Below are 19,621 nucleotides of genomic sequence, written 5' to 3'. Positions count from 1 at the left end.
AAAAAGAACAAACGAAAGTAGAAAAATCCTGGTTTGAAATAATTTACCCAAATGTAAAAATCCACAGTACAGGATCAGTTATATAAATGGTTAAGTTGATTACCACGTTTTGCCCACAGAATAAACAGTTACTAAACTTTACACTATATTGTGTGAAGCACTTTGAGACGTCTCAATGATGTGATAAGGCACTATATCAAATGCAAGGATTGGTATTATTATCAGTACTCGTGCTAAGCTATCCCGCTGTTCACAAAGTGTCAACAGCCCAGTGCACAACACTTCAGTGTAATAATCTACTGCAATAGAGAGAAATAGGAAGCATGTTCCCATTTGTGAGCTACTACTGTACTGTTTCATTTTCTGTAATCATACGCTTACTACTTTACTGTATATCATCAGCGGCCGCTTCCAATGGTCTAACCTTAGCTGAGATATAGTGTAGCAGCAGTACATTCATCTGCTACTGAGATCCAGTAGCAGAAGAATAATTGCAGTACAGAATTAATAATAATAATCCTTGCATTTGATACAGCGCCTGATATTGTTGTTGAGACATCTCAAAGCGCTTCACAGGATACACTGTAAAGTGTGGTGACTGTATGTTTTGTGGACGGAACATGGCAGCCAATTGCACACAGCAGTGTCCCAAAAACAGACATGGACTGAGTGATCAAATTATTATTGTTTTTTGTTTTTTTGAAGGGTTTATTACGCCCAGAAAAGCGATCCACCAATTGACTAACAAGAGAGTTCCTACTTACTGTTGGGAAAACAGAGGCGTGTGTGTGTGTGGATTAGGGAAACTTGCTTAAGGTACAACAACAACAAGATTCCATTTATAAAGCGCCTTTCACGTCAGGAGGACGTCCCAAGGCGCTAAGGTAATAACATGTAAGAAGTTTTCAAGAACAATTATTTATAACAGGACGGCTGTACATGACCAAAATTGCTCCACAACATCCTGTTTTCTGAATAAAAAGGTTCCAAGGTCCATATAACTGGAATGGGTGTATCAACGTGTCCTAACGGATGTTCATTTCTTTTCAGGGTATGAGTTTATGTCACTCAGACAGCATTACGATTCACTTCAAAGAAAAGAATAGTCTGTTCTCAAAACTGATGTTGCTATGCAGTCTGAAGAAATTGTAAATTGTGGAGTCCTGTAGCTCAGTGGTTAGAGCACTCGCTTTGCAAGCGAGAGACCTGAGTTCAATTCCAGGCAGAGGGCGAAACCTTGGGCAAGTTTCCTTACTCCAAACGCCTAATAATAATCCCTCCAAAAACCAAAAACAATAATAAATTGGTCATTTTCAATCTACGACTGTTTGTGGGACATTGCTGTGCGCAATTGGCTGCCGCGTTCGCCCACAAATATACAGTCAATTCACTTTACAGTGTGTTCTGTGAAGCGCTTTGGGACGTCCTCCCGACGTGAAAAGCGCTGTATCAAATGCAAGGATTATTATTATTATTATTATAAATACCTTGGTAGTTTTTGACTGTAACGTGTTGCTATGGTCACAATGAAATAATGTCAGCGATTTATTTCTTATAACGGAAAATCTCATAATAAACTGGGACAAATAACGCCCAGTGCATGCTGGAGATTCTTAACACACTAACACGTGCATGAGAGGCTCATAACTCAAGCTCTACAGTAAAGAGAAAGGGGTCCATGTCACTTGGATTGCAACATGACATAGTGCTGTATTTTACTTATTAAATGGTCATTTATTTCAGGTTTAAGAATGGACCTGTGAGACACAATTAAAAATCATTATAATGGGGTTGTTTAATTCTACCACAGGAGTTTAATCTCTAATTTAAAGCCTGTAGATTGTAGCGCTTTCATCCACCAAAATCATTTCATGCCTTGAAACAAACTTAACGTAACAGAAAATAAAATGGGAACAATCCTCACTGTGTTTTACCCAGCAAAGTCACACGTTGATTAAAAAAATAAACTTCTAATAATAATCCTTGCATTTGACATATCGCCTTATCGCATCGTTGAGACGTATCAAAGCACTTCACAAAATATATTGCAAAGTGAATTGACTGTGTGTTTTGTGGGCGAAACGCGGCAGCCAATTGAATTTTGGGGAGACCAAAGGGTTTGGTCTGAGTCTAAGCTGATGGCTGTTTTTGCAGAAGAAGATCTTCAGCGAAGAAGAAATTAGTGGCAGCCAAATGTAACTATTCTGGAGATGAAATGTAGTTGAATAGAGCTGAATGGATCAAACAGAGAGGTTTGTACAGACAGAATAACACAGCTATAATCAAAAGGATATGTTCGAGAGTATTGAACTTGGAAAAATTAAGCATCATGGGAAGGAGGTGAGCAGACAGCGGGAATCAAACCCACAACCAACAATTCGGAGGTAGTGTGCTGAAAGAGAAGGGAGGAGAGACCATAAATGTTTCTGCAGAAATTACTTTCATAGGTTTAAATCTCCTGGCATTGCTCTCTGTCAATGAGATTAATGAGATCCATCCGGTGCTGTGGCAGAAGCCAGGATCAGAAGCCCCTTTCAACCCAATATTATACTCTTATATTCCAGTTACTTGCTTCTCTGATTGATCCATGCTTTATCTTATGCCTTAATCTGGTCACCGAATTACAAAAGCAGTGAGTTCTACTGATAGATTTAAGCTTCTGCCCGCAAGCCATTCTCAGGTCTGGACTGTGTTACCAAGTACCAAGGTACTTCCTGATGTTAGTGAGGGTAGCGGTACTCTGGAGTCCCTGGCCAACAATTTATATGGAACAGGTGGCTGGATCTAAATAAGAGCATATGAGCATAAGAACTGTTAGACCAAAGAAGACAGAGGTCCATCCAGTTCACCTTCCGCCATCCTGGCAGTTGCTTAACGTGTTGTGTCCCACACAATATATTGTATCCCGAGATATTGTTGTTTTGTGTCAGAAATCTAATTCATTTGTTCTTCAAAGAATCAACACTTTCTGTTTCCACCATCTCCCAAGGGAGCCTGTTCCATACGTTTACTGAAAGTCTTTAGAAATCTCAAAAGTGTAGCGTGCTTATCTATGCTAAACAGGTGATTGGAATTTCCTACTGCTACAAAAGGAAATTTTGAGTATGTTTTTATTGTGCATTTTAAATAATAAGCTCGGAGACAGCCCCTTGTGTGAAGTGCACTTTATAAATCCAAGTTGCTTTTAGTTGTTAATTATTTGAGAAAGTTTTTCATCGCTAGCAAATTGCTTGTGATGATGTTTCGATTTGAATGTTAACTTGGCTCACTGATTCCTTTGCTCACTAATGTGCAGTATCATGTAGTAAAACAAGCTATAGGTTGAATACCATATTCCAATCATTTTTCAACCTGAGACATAGAGGGACATTGAAAGCAATAACAGAGGCTGCAGCATCATCTTACTGAGCGAGGACGAGAAGAAAACAGAGTTGCCCTGCCAGGATACTACCTCACAAACGAGTTAAGTGGACTTTGACAAAGCTTTGCGAGCATCTCTCACAGCAGTGAAAAAGCGAACCAAGGCAGATCCGAGGTATAAAGACACGGGGATAAATTACAAGAAGAAATAAAACAGAAAGGGATTAAACGGAGTCAGTACAGTAGGAAGAAGGAAAATAGGTCATCGGACAAGCTTAACGGACAGGAAAACAATGGTAGACAGTCGGTTGTGATGCCAAAGGCTATACAAAGAGAAATCACTTGCAGCATTTCTTCTGCAAACCATGCACAAAGAGTGTCAAGTGAGAGCAAGCAACAGAACTATTTTCTAAGTCGCGAAGCCACTTTGGGTGTGGGAGGATGGAGGATGGAGAGGTGCAATTCAGTGAATTTAGATAGGCTCTGTTTTAGCTGGAAACCCCCTGATGTGGTAGATTGTAATTATACAGGGTGACCAAAAAGTCTTGATACTGAGGCAATAACTCTGATAAGAAATAACAATATTTCTGTTTTATTTTTAGATAATAGGGTAGGTATCATAACTTTTTGGTCACCTTGTAGTTAGGCCTTTAAACATTGATTACTAAATTAGTGCTGGCATCCATACCAAAGAAAGTACTCTTTCAGAAATCAAGAAACATCTAATTGGTTTAGTTACAGGGTGATTAGGAACATACGAAACACAGGGATGGAACAGTCATTGTTCACCTAACCGGTTTGAGAGTAAAACTGAGAATAAAATAACAAAAGGTAAATTATAAAATGCATGTTCCATACCCTTCAATTAATTTCCACCCACCAAAAAGCTGCTTAATCTTCTCTTGGATTTGCAGACACAATCTGCCTCCCAAGTCTATATCATATATTTACCACAATCTAAACTGTCTGTCACCCTCCCTCCTTCTGAGATGGGAGTACATGTCCCCTTGCTCCTACTTTGCATTAAATGTTTGACACGTGTGACTAGACTCTTTCATTTGATGGCACAGCACTGGAGCAGAAATAATATATAAATGTCTTTTGTCACCTCTGCTGTGCAGGGCTCTAGCTTGTGAGCCACAGGCACAAACTGTGAAACCAATTGGTGGATCGCTTGTCCAGGGGCAATAATCCCTTCAAAAAAATAATATTATTATGGCACTCAATACACGACTGTTTGTGGGACACTGCTGTGCGCAATTGGCTGCTGCGTTTCGCCCACAAAGTACAGAGTTAATTCACTTTGCATTATATTCTGTGAAGCGCTTTGAGATGTCTTGAAGATGTGATAAAGTGCTATATCAAATGCAAGGATTATTATTATTATTATATTATTATCCTGGAATCCACAGGCTCTCGGGGATCAAAGGGACTTAAGGTCCTAATTTATACATTGAGATGATGTTCTATAATCTTTCTGAAACCGGGAGAAGTAATAGCTGTGCTTCTATAAAAGTTCTTCAAAGCATTTCAACTCTCTGTCAAGCCAACCGTAATGGAACAAGTCTTAACTTGGAAACATAGGCAGATAAACAGATGTGAAGTGAACTGATCTCAAGCTGAAACTTTAATTTTAAATTCTTGGCAGAATTAAACAGGTTTGAGTAATAGCACAAGTGAGATTATGACCTGCATGTAAGCAGGGTGTATGTATATATATCATATATATATATATATATTAGCTGTACCCATTGCAGGTACTGCTGTACTTATTGAATTTTTTAATATTATTCTTTGTTATTTGATATCTGGAACTTACCTGAAAGTCTTTACATTAAACACTTATACAGTATAGGCATAATATTTGAAAAGAACCAACCTCTTTAGAATCAGTTTGGCTATTGCAAATGTGCATTTGATCTAAAATTATCTAAAATCTAAAACAATCTAAAAAATTATGTCATTAAATATAATGGTTTATGGGCTTCCTGATGCTCCAGTGGATATGACTACAGCATACAGATCACAATAATAATAATAATCATAATAATAAGCAGCCGTGTAATTGATATAGCTCCTTATCACGTCGAGATATCTCAAAGTACTTCACAGAATGAACTGTAAAGTGAATTGATTGTATTTTGTGGGCAAAACAAGATGGCAGTTTTGATACACAAGCCATGCTGAACAGTTGATCTCAAAAGGGACCCTACAGTTGACCTCTTGGGTTAGGCAGGGAAAAACAGTGAGGCGTTCCTGCTCTCGACTTCTATCAGGAAACCTCTGGTGGAAGGTCTGCACGTGTGGACATCGAATGGGAGGAGAACCAGGTTTGCCTGGGATCCCCTTTGCAGTGTTGATAGACTGTTAATGCTTGCTGCCGAGGTTCACACATTAATAAAGGATGCCTGACAGGAACCAGTGCCTGTGGGACTGTACCTCACCGAGGACATCTTCAAGCGAGGAGGCGAGGGAAAAGAATTGGAAGGAAAATGTTCCTGAAAAAATAGGTCCGACTTCTGAACAAAGCTAAGAGAAAACAAACAAGTGATACCTTTTTTTAAAAAAGGTCCAAATAGAGAATAAAAATATAATAATTTGGACACTCAATCCATGACTGTTTGTGGGACACTGATGTGTGCAATTGGCTGCCGTGTTTCACCAGGAAAATATACTTTACAGCATATTCTGTGAAACTCTTTGAGATGTCTCAAAGACATGACAAGACACGAGATCAAATGCAAGGCTTATTACTATTATTATTATATACAACATATTTAAAGTGATTCCAAAGGACTTTGTATTGCAAGCTATATTGTAAAAAATGCGCTATTTTTACTATGTTGATGGCATTTTTGCTATAATTGCTGAATAACTTAATATATTTGTAAAAATTGTAAAACTTGATATCTGTTGGTGGACAAAGGTGATTTTAGGGTTACTTTTTAATGAGAAAATTATATTTATAATTTTTAAGCCAAAAAAGACCAAACTGGAAGCAACTTCAAACGCTGTATTGATATCTGCTAAAATTAAATTCGAGCACTCACTTAGAGGCATTCATTTTTGTGTTTTGTAACAATGCAGAAAAAGGGAATATCCCTGAGGTTAATCAACTTGTCTCAGTTCATCATATAAAAGGGAAAGGGTCAATAGTAGGTTTGTTTGTTTGTATACAGAACCTCAAGCTGATTACAGATAACATCAAGTCATCACGACAGATGGTTTATATGATGAATGTGGTTCGCCAATGATAGGCTCATTGTATTTCAATTACCTCTGCAGTCTGAAACACCTGCTTCCAAATGAGATGTACAGTCATGCAGAAACGTCGTCCAGAACGAGTGGCCTTCCCAGGTTGGCTTTTACAAAGCACAGGAATTAACCCCCGAATCACTCTGCGTTGCAGGACAATCGAGGAATTCAAACGGCATAACAGCATTTAAGACGAAACTGTAATTAGTTTGCGATCTAAACTTGCGATTGAAAGACCAACTCCTAACGACTTCTTGGCTGCTATTTTAAAAGTAAATACAGTTTTGATTTGGTCAATATTGCTACTGTTTGCAGCTTTCTACAGTAACTTTTCAAAAGATTGGTTATTGCACGATGGGTGGGTACAGCAGAAGTTCTGAGAGTCGTCAGGTAAATCTTTGGGGATTGAAGCACGAGGATACAGACTAGTTTTGCTCTTTCTTCAATATTGGAATGATTAAGCTCTAACATTATTTTTTTTGTCTTATGAAAGCAATTGAGCAATTTTATTTAGTAAAATGTACATTGACTGACTTCTGTGACTTTTTTTCTTTGCACTCAAATGAAACAAATTGAATGTGCTCAGGTCCCTATAGTGAAGAAAACAAAATGTGTTCGGGGGGAAAAAAAATCAAAGAATTGTTTAAATTTATTAGCACTAAAGCTGCTGGTAAAGCTTTGCAGGGCTAGACAAATATTTCTCCAAGTGAGCTGATACAATTTTGCCTAAATGTTCCCCTAAATATATATTCACACAGTAAGGCCTCGGTAACAATACACACATTAAAAACAAATAGCAATATTTGGTAAATATTTTTCCCACTTTATTCTTTATTTTACACTACAGGTAGGTAGGAGATTTATTACATACGGATAACACCATTTCAAAAAAATGTTTTGGGTTTTGAATTCAAAATTGAGCAAGTTGTCTTCGTTTCATATCAGCTAAAACCCAACAGAACTGAGATCCAGATTGAAAACCATTAAAATTCCTCATAGAAATCAATAAATGAGAAACTCAACTCAGCTCCTTACAAGAGAAATATGAATTCCACCACTTTCATACGATTCCAAGTTTTTGACTTTATTGAATGTTAAAATTGGACTAATCTGTTTCAGCTCTCGCTCTTACGAAACAGCTAAACAGAAAAAGGTGTTGCCATCAAATCACAAAAATATGATTAAAGATAAGGATTTATAATGCTGCAGTATATTTTTCCCCTGTTGATCCCTCTGTCAACCTTTATTCAACTGAAAGAATTGCGACCACATTTTCTGCCTTATTTAAAAACAGAAACTGATGGATGTAGTACAGTGAACTGATTAACTGTAGTTAATAAACCTGAAAATTCAGAAAGTCAATTTTTGTGAGTAAAGCTATAAACTACAGTAAAGTGAAGGGTGCTTTAATATTTATATAATATTTTGTTTTACATATTATTCAATAAGTGCAGCAATATAATTCACTTGTTACTTTAAAAGCTGCATAAATAATTCAGAGTAAATATAAATGCTATTGTCCACCATTATTTTGCAGTATTCTTTGGCTCACATTTACACTAAAATACCATAAACATCATTTAGAACTCATTTGATATTGTGTTATATAAATAAAGATACATTACATACAAATGGAAGAAAATACTAGACACCTCTGTAACACAGTAAATTTTCTGGATATAAATAGGCAAATATTTTTTATATACCTACATTTTAAATAGTCTGTTACTGTAAAACTAGGACATTTATTTCTCTTCACAAAAATCAGTTAACATTAAATATACAATCTACACAAAATTAATTTTTTCCTAAAAACACATTTCAAGTACAATAATTGCGTAACTCTTACCCCAGAATCACAACTAAGGGGAGATGCATCTAGATTAAAATATGGTGCTTCACATTTCATAACTGTACATTATGACAAAAAGCACCAATACATAGTGTAGCTAAGAGAAAGATTTCTGCAGGATCTAACAGGTCTACTATGATTGAGCAACATTTTACCTCTATGGGTTCAATTCACTGCACATTATCCACAGTACTCACAGTTCAGGGGTTGGTTAGCTCGTTCAAAGGACCATACATGCTTAGGCTGACTCATTAAGTACAATATGTATTTATATTTGCATTTCTTAAATAGTTACTTCTAATGAATACTCACTGCTAAAGAACAGAGTTATATATTGCCTGACAATACACTGTACTGTTTTTGCACAGATTTATAGAAAAGGATCGTAATCGGTTTCGGGAGAAAGCAAAAAAAGGTGGTGATGCCAAACTAGACTAACTTAACCTTTTACAAATCCTGTCCCAGTCTTTCAATCTCATCGATGAGGAAGTCGATGTCGGACATTGTTGCGGCTGGGTTTGACACCACCATACGGAAGAAGTTAGTTTTGTCGCCTTGCGGTTGATACCCAACCATTGTAGTGCCGCATTCCATCATTCGTGCCTTTAATTTTGGAGCCACCTTGAAAATTACAATGATTAACGCTCGTTACATTCCTGTATGCAGAGTGAAAATACTCGTATTTCTAATAGAGACTATAAAGGGTAGTGATTTCAGGGGTTAACCCTTATTTATACCAATATGCAATCTCTTACCTAGTATCAGCTCCCTGTCCTAATTAGATGTTAAATCATCAGGATGCCAACTAAGCTCCAGTACTACTCTATGGTAGGATATGGGTATGAGACCATGAATTCTAATAATGCAAGCCCACCCCAACCCCCTCAACTCTCAGCTCTCTCATTGGGAGGAGAGGAAGCAATGCACAGAGGTCATCTGTTAATCAACGTACATCATTTTCCATAGACCTACTGGCAATCTAAGAACTAGATCAGAAAAGAGTCGCTCATTCAGTCACATAGTTAATCCTACCGTTCATCCACACCCTGCCTTAAATAACTGTGTTTTTCACTGCACGTTCTTGTCAGATTAACAGCTAGGAAGAAAATGATAATGGTGAGGATGGGTGGGGTGGGGTGGGGGATGGAAGGTGTTAAATACGTGTCAATTCAAACTGAACTGAGATTAATCTCTGGCCCTACAATCTCAGAATCACCAATGCTCAACCTCAAGGTTAATGTAGAGGCTTGTTGCCCTGCACAACAGGTAATTGGCATCACTCAACAGCTAAGACATAAAGTAAATGAAAATCAAAAGCAGCATTAATTCATAAACAATATGGATACAACTTGTATGTGTTTGACCTCATGCTACCACAGAAAGTAGAGTTTATACCTTGTGAAGTTTTTCCATTTGATCTGCGCAATCTGGCATTCCTCGGAGACTTGGTGGAATGAACCAAAAACAAACGTTTGTGTGCTCAGGCTGTAAGTGAAATAGAAAATAATAATAATAATAATCCTTGCATTTGATATAGCGCCTTATCACGTCTCAAAGTGCTTCACAGAATATACTGTAAAGTGAATTGATTGTATATTTTGTTGGTGAAATGCGACAACAGTGTCTCACAAACAGTCGAGGTTTGAGTCACCAATTTTTTTTAAAAAAAGGAATTATTATCCCCGAAACAGCAATCCGCCAATCAACTAACAACCGTGTTTCTACTTACTGTTAGGTAAACAGAAGTGTGTGGAGTAAGGAAACTTGCCCAATGTTTCATCTTGCCCGGGAATCGAACCCAGGACCTCTCGCTTGCGTCGTGAGTGCTCTCACCACTGAGCTACAGGACTCCACATCTTATGATCTTATGATGTGACCAATTCTATCATCACCATTAAATAAAGGAGCTCTCACGCGCATTTAGCTGATTGAAACAAACAAAGCTGTTAAATGCTTTAACCCGTCATATCACTCACCAGGTTGGGGTAGGAAGGAGTGGTGGGAAACAAGGGAATACTTCTTGATTTATGACAGTGGTGGTGGCTAATCCACAGAATTACAGGAGTGGGAAACGCTGTGCTAAATGGAGTAAATGATAAACACTTACTTCTCCATCAAATACCATTTTGTAGCCTTCCCTGTTTTTAATCTTGGTGTAGAGGTACATTGACAGATCCAAGCACTTGTTAATTTGAATCTCAAATCCCACTGTGCCCTGTAATGAGATGTATAGAAAGCATGTTTAATATTTAGGTAATCTGCACATTAAAACCTGTGCTCTGAACCTATAGACAGCCCATTATTGAAATCAACATAAGTACTAATTTACCAGCTATAATACTTAAAAGGGAGACAACTGACTCATACTGGATGAGCATAGTTCATGTGATATTAAGTTTACAACAAAACAAGTGACTAACTTTCAAATCAATTCCTGCCCTACAAATAGTAAACAGGTTTTGTACATGAATATTTCCAAGTTGTGTAATGAAGGTGCCCTGAAGCTCTGTGCGTTATGCTTTAATCAATTTCCACTCCACGGGGCTACTTTGGAGGAGCAAATACTGACATTGAAAAAATGTGATGAATGGCGTCTTATTGTCTACGTTTCTATGGGTCTGTGGCATATAAGGATTAGTTTATATTACATTCAATGTGATATCACAGATTCAGCACCAACATACACAACCAGATTCATGTAATTCCAAATATTTTTTCCACAGTAAAAATTGCATTGCAAACTATTTATGAGAGTTATGTGGTTACTTGAGTATCAGGATTCAGAACCCAAAAAAATTCTAATGACTTCAGAAGAGGATCGGAAGTCATTTGAATATGGTCGTCCACTGACTCGAAAAATCTGGCTCTGACTTTACGCATCTTAATGATGAATTTCCCGCATTTTAGTAGCTTGCATAAGGATTGTTACAGATTAAAAGTATTTATGGGAGAGTTAAATGGAGCTTTGCATCATAAATATTTCATAAGCCAGAGATGAGACTTCAGTTATACTGCACAGACCATTATACATCACATTGGCTAGACTTTCATATTTAACTGCACATTTGTCTGTTAAGCGTTCTTTCAGTCATGCAAAGAGAATTTGTGTATCAAAGCCTGAGAGTAAAACTGATAACAAGTACATAGGCACTAATAATGCAAGAAGGTCTGGCAAAAAAGATACTGGCAACGTTAAATTATAATAATAAATAATCCTTTGATATAGGGCCTTATCGTGTCTTTGAGATGTATCAAAGCGTTTCACAGAATATACAGTAAAGTGAATTGACTGCATATTTTGTGGGCGAAACACAGCAGCCAATTGCGCACAGCAGTGTCCCACAGACAGTCGTGGATTGAGTGACCAACATATTTTCAGAGGCTTGACTTGTTTCATGAAAAAAAAATAACCTGTGCTACTGTACCTTAGCTTTCCACATCAACCAAAACTTGAAAATATCCACATGACGACCACACTGAATTGCTTTATCTCCTGTGTCGTAAGATACATCATACTGCTTGTCAGGCTGGAACAAGTACCCTGCACACATCTGGTTGCAGCCTTGAAGGAGCCCCTATAAATAAATAGAGCAATTTTGTTAGTATTCTATTATATATAGCAGCACAGAGTTTAAAAATATTCTATAATTATACAACTGGACTCATTTTCCCACACTTATAAGAAAAAGAATCAAAGAGAAAGGTAAGACATGAAAGTCGGTATAATTTATGAGGTTATTATTCTTAAGATTGTCAGAGTTCAGACATTAATGAAAAGGCCAAACAGCCTTTTCAAAAGCTCTGCTTTCTTTCTTCCTATGTTGCCATTCCTCAATGCAACGGAAGGTTTGTTATCATTTTGCCAGTTTAGCCATTTCAAAGAAAGTTAATGCAATTCATTGTCTCTAATTGAAAAACAGTTTGACCAACCAGCATGATACAATAATACAATTTACATTCATATAGCGCATTTTATATGTATATACTCCATTTTGTTTCTTACTTGCTTGCTCAATTTCTTATGTATGTTTCTTTTAGTTATTTCCTGTTCTTTGTCTCTAGCCTTCTATGGCCTTGTTTCCTTGTGTCCATTTCAGTGACTGCAATTGGTTTGTATCTCATTCTTTCTCCACCATTACATTCACCAGGAGGTTGAGTTAATGACCAAGATGTAATCAAACAAGGTCAAGATTCAATTAGGGCTTCCCAGCATCTCCTGCCAATCTAATTTACTAAAATGTCTAAATTAACTGGTCATCATTGGATTAAAATAGGTGCACTATTGTTTGCCATGCTTGAATACCTTCAAGGCTGCATTTGTCTCATAGACCCCATAGTGCAATCTTCTTCCTTACATTATTTTAACTCCTGTCAAATGCTTTGCTTTGGAATAAAAGTTTCAAAGAAAGTCGTCCTTGAATAAACCTACTTTTCCAACACTCACTCATACTCAAACTCAACACTCAAAACTGCAACTGCCTGATAGTTTTAGATGATATTCAGGTTTCAAAGTTGTATTATTTTGGAGATAGCAAAAAATAAGTACAGTATGTTTAGTTACCGCACAGTGACAACCTCAAGGGATGTTTTATAAAATTCCAACCATGGTTTTACGTTTACAGCAGAAAACCACAAGACCAGATCTCACCTCTCACACCTTGACAAAAGGCAACCACAATATCTAATACGCCCATCCACCATGCAACTCATTTTTCCAAACAACAACCTTGTCATGCCACTTCCGATTTCTGACTATTTCTTACATCTTTCTGACATTGAAACGTTAGCCTGAAAGTCGATAACCAACTTGGATTATTGTTTCTTAAAACTTCTGTGAAACTATTGATCTCATTGTCTGGTCTCTGTGCTGTGTGGGTTTCCAAATCTTCATTAGACCAGTCAGCCTTCAATACGCCAAACATGCATTTTCCATTTTATTTCAGCTTCACTGCTAACATTGGACCTAACTATTACATTTTCTGCTGGGCTACTATTCCCAGTGGCACTATTGCTTGCTATGCTTTAATACCTTCAATTTATACCTTAATTAGATTTTAACAGCCTTAAAAGCTCCACGCATTATGTTTTCCCTACTAATTCCAGCACTATTGTCTGGCTTTATTAACACTTGGCCTCAACGACATTAGATCGCTTTTCGAACAGATAACTACACTTCTCAGTCAATTGAAACTGCAGAGGCTACTGCAATCCTTCTCTAAAGGTAGAAGGAATATGCAAAGTAATCTTTACTTGGCAGCATTTACTTGGCTCTGAATCTCATGCCAGTGAACTCAAGCAAACCCTTCAACTGCACACTTGAGAAGTGTGTGATGAATGCAAGATCCACCCAATTCAGGAATCTGCTTTAATTTTCTCGTCAGTTTATCAATGATCCAAGTTGCTACACTCATCGTGTGATCTTCTTCCTTACATTATATTAACTACTAATATCTTAAGCGCTCCAAGATGCTGCTCCACGTGTAGGGCGCTATATAAATGCAAGTTGTTGTTGTTGTTCTGTCAAATATTGTAGCTTTGGAATAGAAGTTTCAAAGGAAATAGTCTTTAAAAAAACCTACTTTTCCAACACCTATAAATTTCATAATTTTGACACTGCTGGATCTCCAGGAGAATGGAGTAAATATTTTTTTTAATTGTATAGGTTGCTCAATTATCCTTTGAAGTATCCTTAATCTACATTGACTAGAGTTCCTATGCTTAATCACTATTTAGTGACTCCTGTTAGGAGTACAGATATCTGTGGAATCATATCTCAACAGAAGGAAAGGGAGTTTTCCGCTCGAGAGAAGCTTTGATTAAATCTATGCAGCACCGACGGCATGTAGGCATTCTTGTATGGATGGCTATTGAGCACGTAGATATTTTGAATCATTAAAATAATTCTCTCGGTTTACTCTGCAGAATAACTACAAGCCTCACGCATAGTTTTTTTTTAATACATGGTTTTCCACAACCACTAGACAGAAACATTGTCTCAAGAGAATAATGTCTCTGGAGCTCTCAGCAATTATATCAGCCGAGCCCATAGCCCAGGTTGGCTCCCAGCCATTCTGTTCAACATAATTGTCTCGCTGAACGTATCAGGGAGTTGCTGAGATGTACATGAATGTCGTTTCTTTCCAATCTTTACAGGAAAGTGGCTGTGGGGGAAGAACATTTTGTCAATTGTTGCAGCCCATTAGATAAAAAGGAAACAGTATTAGGTAACACGACTTTATTCTCCCACAGCCAGTTAGTTCCCTGTTAAGTACTGCAAGGAATGACATTGTTATGCTTTTCAGCAATATTCATTAATTGTGTTCAGTAGCCTGGCTGGGAGCCAATGGAGGCATTTGGTTGAGTTGATAGGGTTGCAAGAAGAGAACACCGGTAAGTGATGATAAGTGGATAAAGTGTCAGGAGAAGGGATGGCAGGTACTAGTTTAGTTCTGCAAGGATCTGTTGTGGGCCCCCAGGTGGTACTAATATCAGTGAAAGACTTGGAGAGCACTTCTTATGATAATTTAAAATGTGATAACATCACCTGGTTGTATGGGCGGGGAATGATCCATTTCAGAAATGGACTTTTAAGTTAACAAAATAAAAGTGTCAAAAATGAAGTTGTGTCCATTGACAGAGGTGGAGAAGGGAATATTCTACACAAAACAGCTTATTCACATAGACTCTTATCATCACTTTTAATACATTTAGGGATAATTTGAGAAATTAAACACACATGTAATTTTTTTTAGAAAATAATAGACGATATAACAATTGTGTAACATCTATTATATTGTTTCCCTTAAGAAAAATGTTAGGGAACACAGGTGATTTTGTTATTCATTGTCAATTGCAAGTCCATTTTTATAACAGTGTGATAATATAACTTGATTTATACTGACAGATCTAACAATAACTGGTCTGTGTGCTTTCATTAAGTAGATGGATACCTTTTCTCGAACAAGGATAGCTGAGCACTGCAACAAAACTCCCATCATCTTGTGGGGATTCCAAGTAACTGAGTTGGCTCTGTAAAGAAAACATATCAAGTTACAATCACTGCCTGAAAGGTTGGTGGAAGCAGATTCGACAGTAGCTTTCAAAAGGGAATTGGATAAGTATTTGAAAGGGAAAATTTGCAGAGCTATGGGATAAGAGCAGGGGATTGGGACTGGTTTCAAAGAGCTGCCAGAGGCACGATGGGCCGAATGGCTTCCTTCTGTGCTGTAAGATTCGATGAAGAGCATTTACCTTTCAATGCCATTCAACTTGTGGCGATGTTTTCTAGACATCAGAAGTCCGCCTCCCCATGCAGCCTAAACAAAAGTGAGCGAAACAAACAGCAAATAGTTCATGAAAGCGCAATTTTTGTGACTTCTTAAAAATAAATATTTTAAAGAAATTAAAACACTTACATCGACATGGAGCCAGAGGTTATATTTATCACATATATCTGCTATTTCCTGAATAGGATCAAACACGCCATATACTGTAGTTCCTGCAGTTGCATTAACATAAAGTGGAACGTATCCCTGTGAAATTAAATAAGTCTGATTTAGTTCTGTCTTACATCCACATCTGGACATGTGGCAACATTGATGTGTGTTTGATAAGTTGCGTTAGAATATAATGAAGAATATCAGAGAACATAAAAACACATACCTTTTGCTTAGCTTCAATAATTTTTGCTTCCAGGTCAGATGGCATTACTTTCCCTCTGAAATTATTTTAGAAATAAAACTCGTATAAAAATCATTATGTGTAACCCATTTTTCCCGAGCCAGCACGTTGTCGAGACTTCGCAAAGCGCCTCACAGAATATATCGGGAAGTGGATTGACTGTATTTTGCAGGTGAAACACGGCAGCCAATTGCACACAACAGTGTAGTGGACTGAATCATACCTTTCGTCACATTTTAACAAGATCACGTTATCTGTTCCAAAACCAAGTGCGGCTCCTGCTTTCTTTATTGAGTAGTGACTCTGCAAATGAACAAAAATCAATCACTTATATAACCATCTCCTTTAGGAGGTGTGCAGCACGCCTAGTCCCAGAAACAGGGTTGAAAGAAATTATTGACTACAACTCAAACTTACATGCTCTGAAGTGAACAGAATCAATTTGGGGGCTGCAGACATCCCTTTAACTTTGACATCTGGGAAATACTTATAGCGAGCTGCCATAATACCATACATATTTGAAATAGCTCCTCCTGAAAAACAATAGAATGATGGCTTTTAAAATAATGAAAATTGTGCACAACCGTGTCCCACAAACAGCGGTGGATTGAGTGACCGAACCTTTTTTTTTAAAAGGGATTATTACCCCCGGAAAGCGATCCGCAAATCAACTAACGACCGAGTTCCTGCTTGCTGATTAAATTCACAGACTATTTCTATTAATCAGCTCACCAGTAACAAGGTGACATAAATCAGCAAAGCAAATTTGTTATATTATTTACCAGGTGAAAAGATTCCATCGCCATCTCCGTTCTGCCAGCCGATCATCTCCCGCATTTTCTTCAGAGTGATCTGTTCCATGAGGACAAAGACTGGTGCGATTTCATACGTGAACCTGAGGGACAGAGGTTGTGGTAGAATTATTCTTCAACAATCAGCCTCACTGTTAAGATACCATTTTTGCAAAACTTTTGCATTTCATTTATTTGTAACAAACAAATCTAAATTATCCTCAGGATCAGATCAATGAATAATAATGAAACACATCCATGTAAAATATAGACAACCCTCCAGGTCAGTCCACTTAATTGTTATTTATAAGAGATCTAAATACCAAGAAGTACTACCTTGTATGACTTGTAAACATGTTATTGTGAACAAGGTGGAAGCACCAATGTTTGAACTCAATATTTCATGGAATACAACATATAGACAAGCAGTCAGCAAACGTAATTAAGAATATTGACTTGGGTTCCAAAAAAAATCTAATGGCTATTATTTATATAACGCAGTGCTAATTCCCCCACGCACCAATTTTTGTTTTTGTAGTGAAAGGCAGTGAATGAGTGACAAGTTTAATTGTAATATCCAATAATATTTCCTAATATCCAATAAGATGTATTCAGTCACCCATACTATTTGTGGATAGATGTGTGAGGAAGTGCGATTTCACACGTGAAATATACGTAGTCTGTATATTGAGGGAATAGTGTGGTCACTCTCTCCTTAGCTCTTTTAACTGGATGATTGAACAAACAGTGAAATGAGCCTTCAGGATTTACTAAGCACAATACAATTGGGAAGAGTATTTGTGGGAAGAAGAAACCGTCAAATGGAAACCGTAGTTAAAGGCACAATGAAAAACCCACACTGCCTCGCATATTTATTCGCCATTTGTTCCTATCTTCAGAAAATTTATATTGTTAACCATTCGATTTGATCTGAGCTCAAGGACTCTACAGTCAGGTAGCCCAGGAATGAACAGATGCTCTCACAACTAATTCCATTTTGCATTAATAAAATAGCATTTGACACAAATAGTTTTTCGTTCTGTACAACATCCAGATGACCTCCATGGCTTTTGACAATGCTCTCTCTCTCTTCCTCTGTTCCAGTCCTTCAATGAATTGGTTGGATGCTCACAATCAATGATGCACAAGATACAGTCAGTAATCAACCTGGGCAGGTGGATCATTAACCCAGCATGAGACTGTGCACATTCACCCACATCATTTTAAGAAAAACTCCTCTCTCCAATTTATGATTTTTTTGGTGCTTTTATTATGTAGTTTCTCGGTGTATTTTATAAGGGGGAAAAAATTGACAGGAAGTCCAGTCGAGTGTGACAAGCAAATCACCCATAAAGAGATTTGAAGCCCCTTGTGTGATCTGAAAATTCCATGTACTTTACCTGGTTAAATTTATTCCATCCAGCAAGGATATAATACTCCACAAAGATAACTTGGCTGAAAGAGTAGAGCCTGTCCTTCGGGAATTATTTGTTCGTCTTTATTTTTGTATTTTCAATTGAAATTCACTCGTGTTGATCATTCGAATGTAAAATGCTCTTGGGATGATGTGTGTTCTCTCTATCACTAGGACATTGTGAAAGGGGATTAGATGACTTTGTGTTGTTGTGGTCCATCCATTCAGGTCTGATGAGCTGTATCTTTCGGATTCCTAATGCGGGAACTAATGCATTTTCTTTTGTGATATATAGATAGATAGATATNAAAAAACCTCTCTGGGAATTGAAAAACAAGGATTAAGTGCATGTCTGAACTTACATGTTGGTATTAGCTGTGGACGTGAGCCATTCTCCAGCCAAACCGATGATATCCAGACCAGAAGAAAGCTGGTTGAAGAAACGAGGATGTCCTGTGGGGAATTTAACATAAAAGACATCAATGAAAGGGGGCAAACAACCTCCTCATTTAAAGGTTTTTCAACCCATCTGTCTCGTGGATTCAGGCTCATACACAGAAGTGATTATTCCTCACTCGCCCAGGGAAACATTTTAATGTATTTGTAAAAGAATTACCTACAGCGTCTCTTCATTACACCCAACACAGGGGTTTCTGCAGAGAGTGGCAAATAATCCCATATTACTGGATATCTGCATACTGTAAATCTAGTCAATGGAATTGGAACGACTTTTCTTTAAACACAGCACAAAATGAACCAATAGAAAAATCTAAGTGCAAGCTCAACATTTTGACTGTACAACAAATTCCACACTTTCCCCAAGACTGTCAAATCTACTCATTAAATGGGCAAACGGCAACAAAGGCATTTATGATCACATTTGTTGACCAAAATATGAAATCCTGTGTGTGGACTATATATATATATACGTTCAAGCTTTAATCATAGAATGGTGTGAGGGAAAATAAATAGATTACTGAAGGGCAAGTGGCCCCTTTTCCATCAAAGATATTGACCTTTTATACGTTTTTAGTGGGGTCATCGGTTCCTTTAGATGCATTCTCCTTCACCAGTGACAAATGGGACAGACTGACAATCCTTTCCACTCTACAATAAATGGGCTACTGTTTGGGTTGTGCAGACTACTGTTCAACAATATTTGTTAAACACTTTCAGTAATTTTTAACAGTCTTTCTTTACTTATCTCTATATACATTAAGTGATTTGAATTATATTCTAAGCTAGCACACTTTGATAATTTGTACCCTT

The 19,621-nt window shown here is 37.4% G+C and overlaps 1 protein-coding gene across 1 annotated transcript in view; it reads right to left on the bottom strand.

Annotated features, from left to right (window-relative positions):
* Window positions 1-7,417: 7,417 nt before the first annotated feature.
* The window catches only part of LOC103176432 (glutamate decarboxylase 1), a 29,914-nt gene continuing 17,710 nt past the window's right edge, over window positions 7,418-19,621 (bottom strand). Inside the window, exons 6-17 of the mRNA XM_042336416.1 lie at window positions 18,715-18,805; window positions 16,930-17,042; window positions 16,565-16,680; window positions 16,371-16,450; window positions 16,130-16,184; window positions 15,883-15,999; window positions 15,719-15,783; window positions 15,418-15,496; window positions 11,893-12,042; window positions 10,575-10,682; window positions 9,863-9,952; window positions 7,418-9,088 (exon numbers count right to left, since the gene is read on the bottom strand). Coding sequence (XP_042192350.1) covers window positions 8,915-9,088; window positions 9,863-9,952; window positions 10,575-10,682; window positions 11,893-12,042; window positions 15,418-15,496; window positions 15,719-15,783; window positions 15,883-15,999; window positions 16,130-16,184; window positions 16,371-16,450; window positions 16,565-16,680; window positions 16,930-17,042; window positions 18,715-18,805 — 1,238 coding nt within the window. The 3' untranslated portion in view covers window positions 7,418-8,914. The remainder of the gene's footprint in view (window positions 9,089-9,862; window positions 9,953-10,574; window positions 10,683-11,892; window positions 12,043-15,417; window positions 15,497-15,718; window positions 15,784-15,882; window positions 16,000-16,129; window positions 16,185-16,370; window positions 16,451-16,564; window positions 16,681-16,929; window positions 17,043-18,714; window positions 18,806-19,621) is intronic.

The sequence above is a fragment of the Callorhinchus milii genome, unplaced genomic scaffold (assembly GCF_018977255.1).
Source record: "Callorhinchus milii isolate IMCB2004 unplaced genomic scaffold, IMCB_Cmil_1.0 Scaffold6, whole genome shotgun sequence".
Taxonomy (NCBI): Eukaryota; Metazoa; Chordata; class Chondrichthyes; order Chimaeriformes; family Callorhinchidae; genus Callorhinchus; species Callorhinchus milii.
Note: the sequence above shows the minus strand (reverse complement) of the source record. Positions and strands in the feature narration are given on the sequence as shown.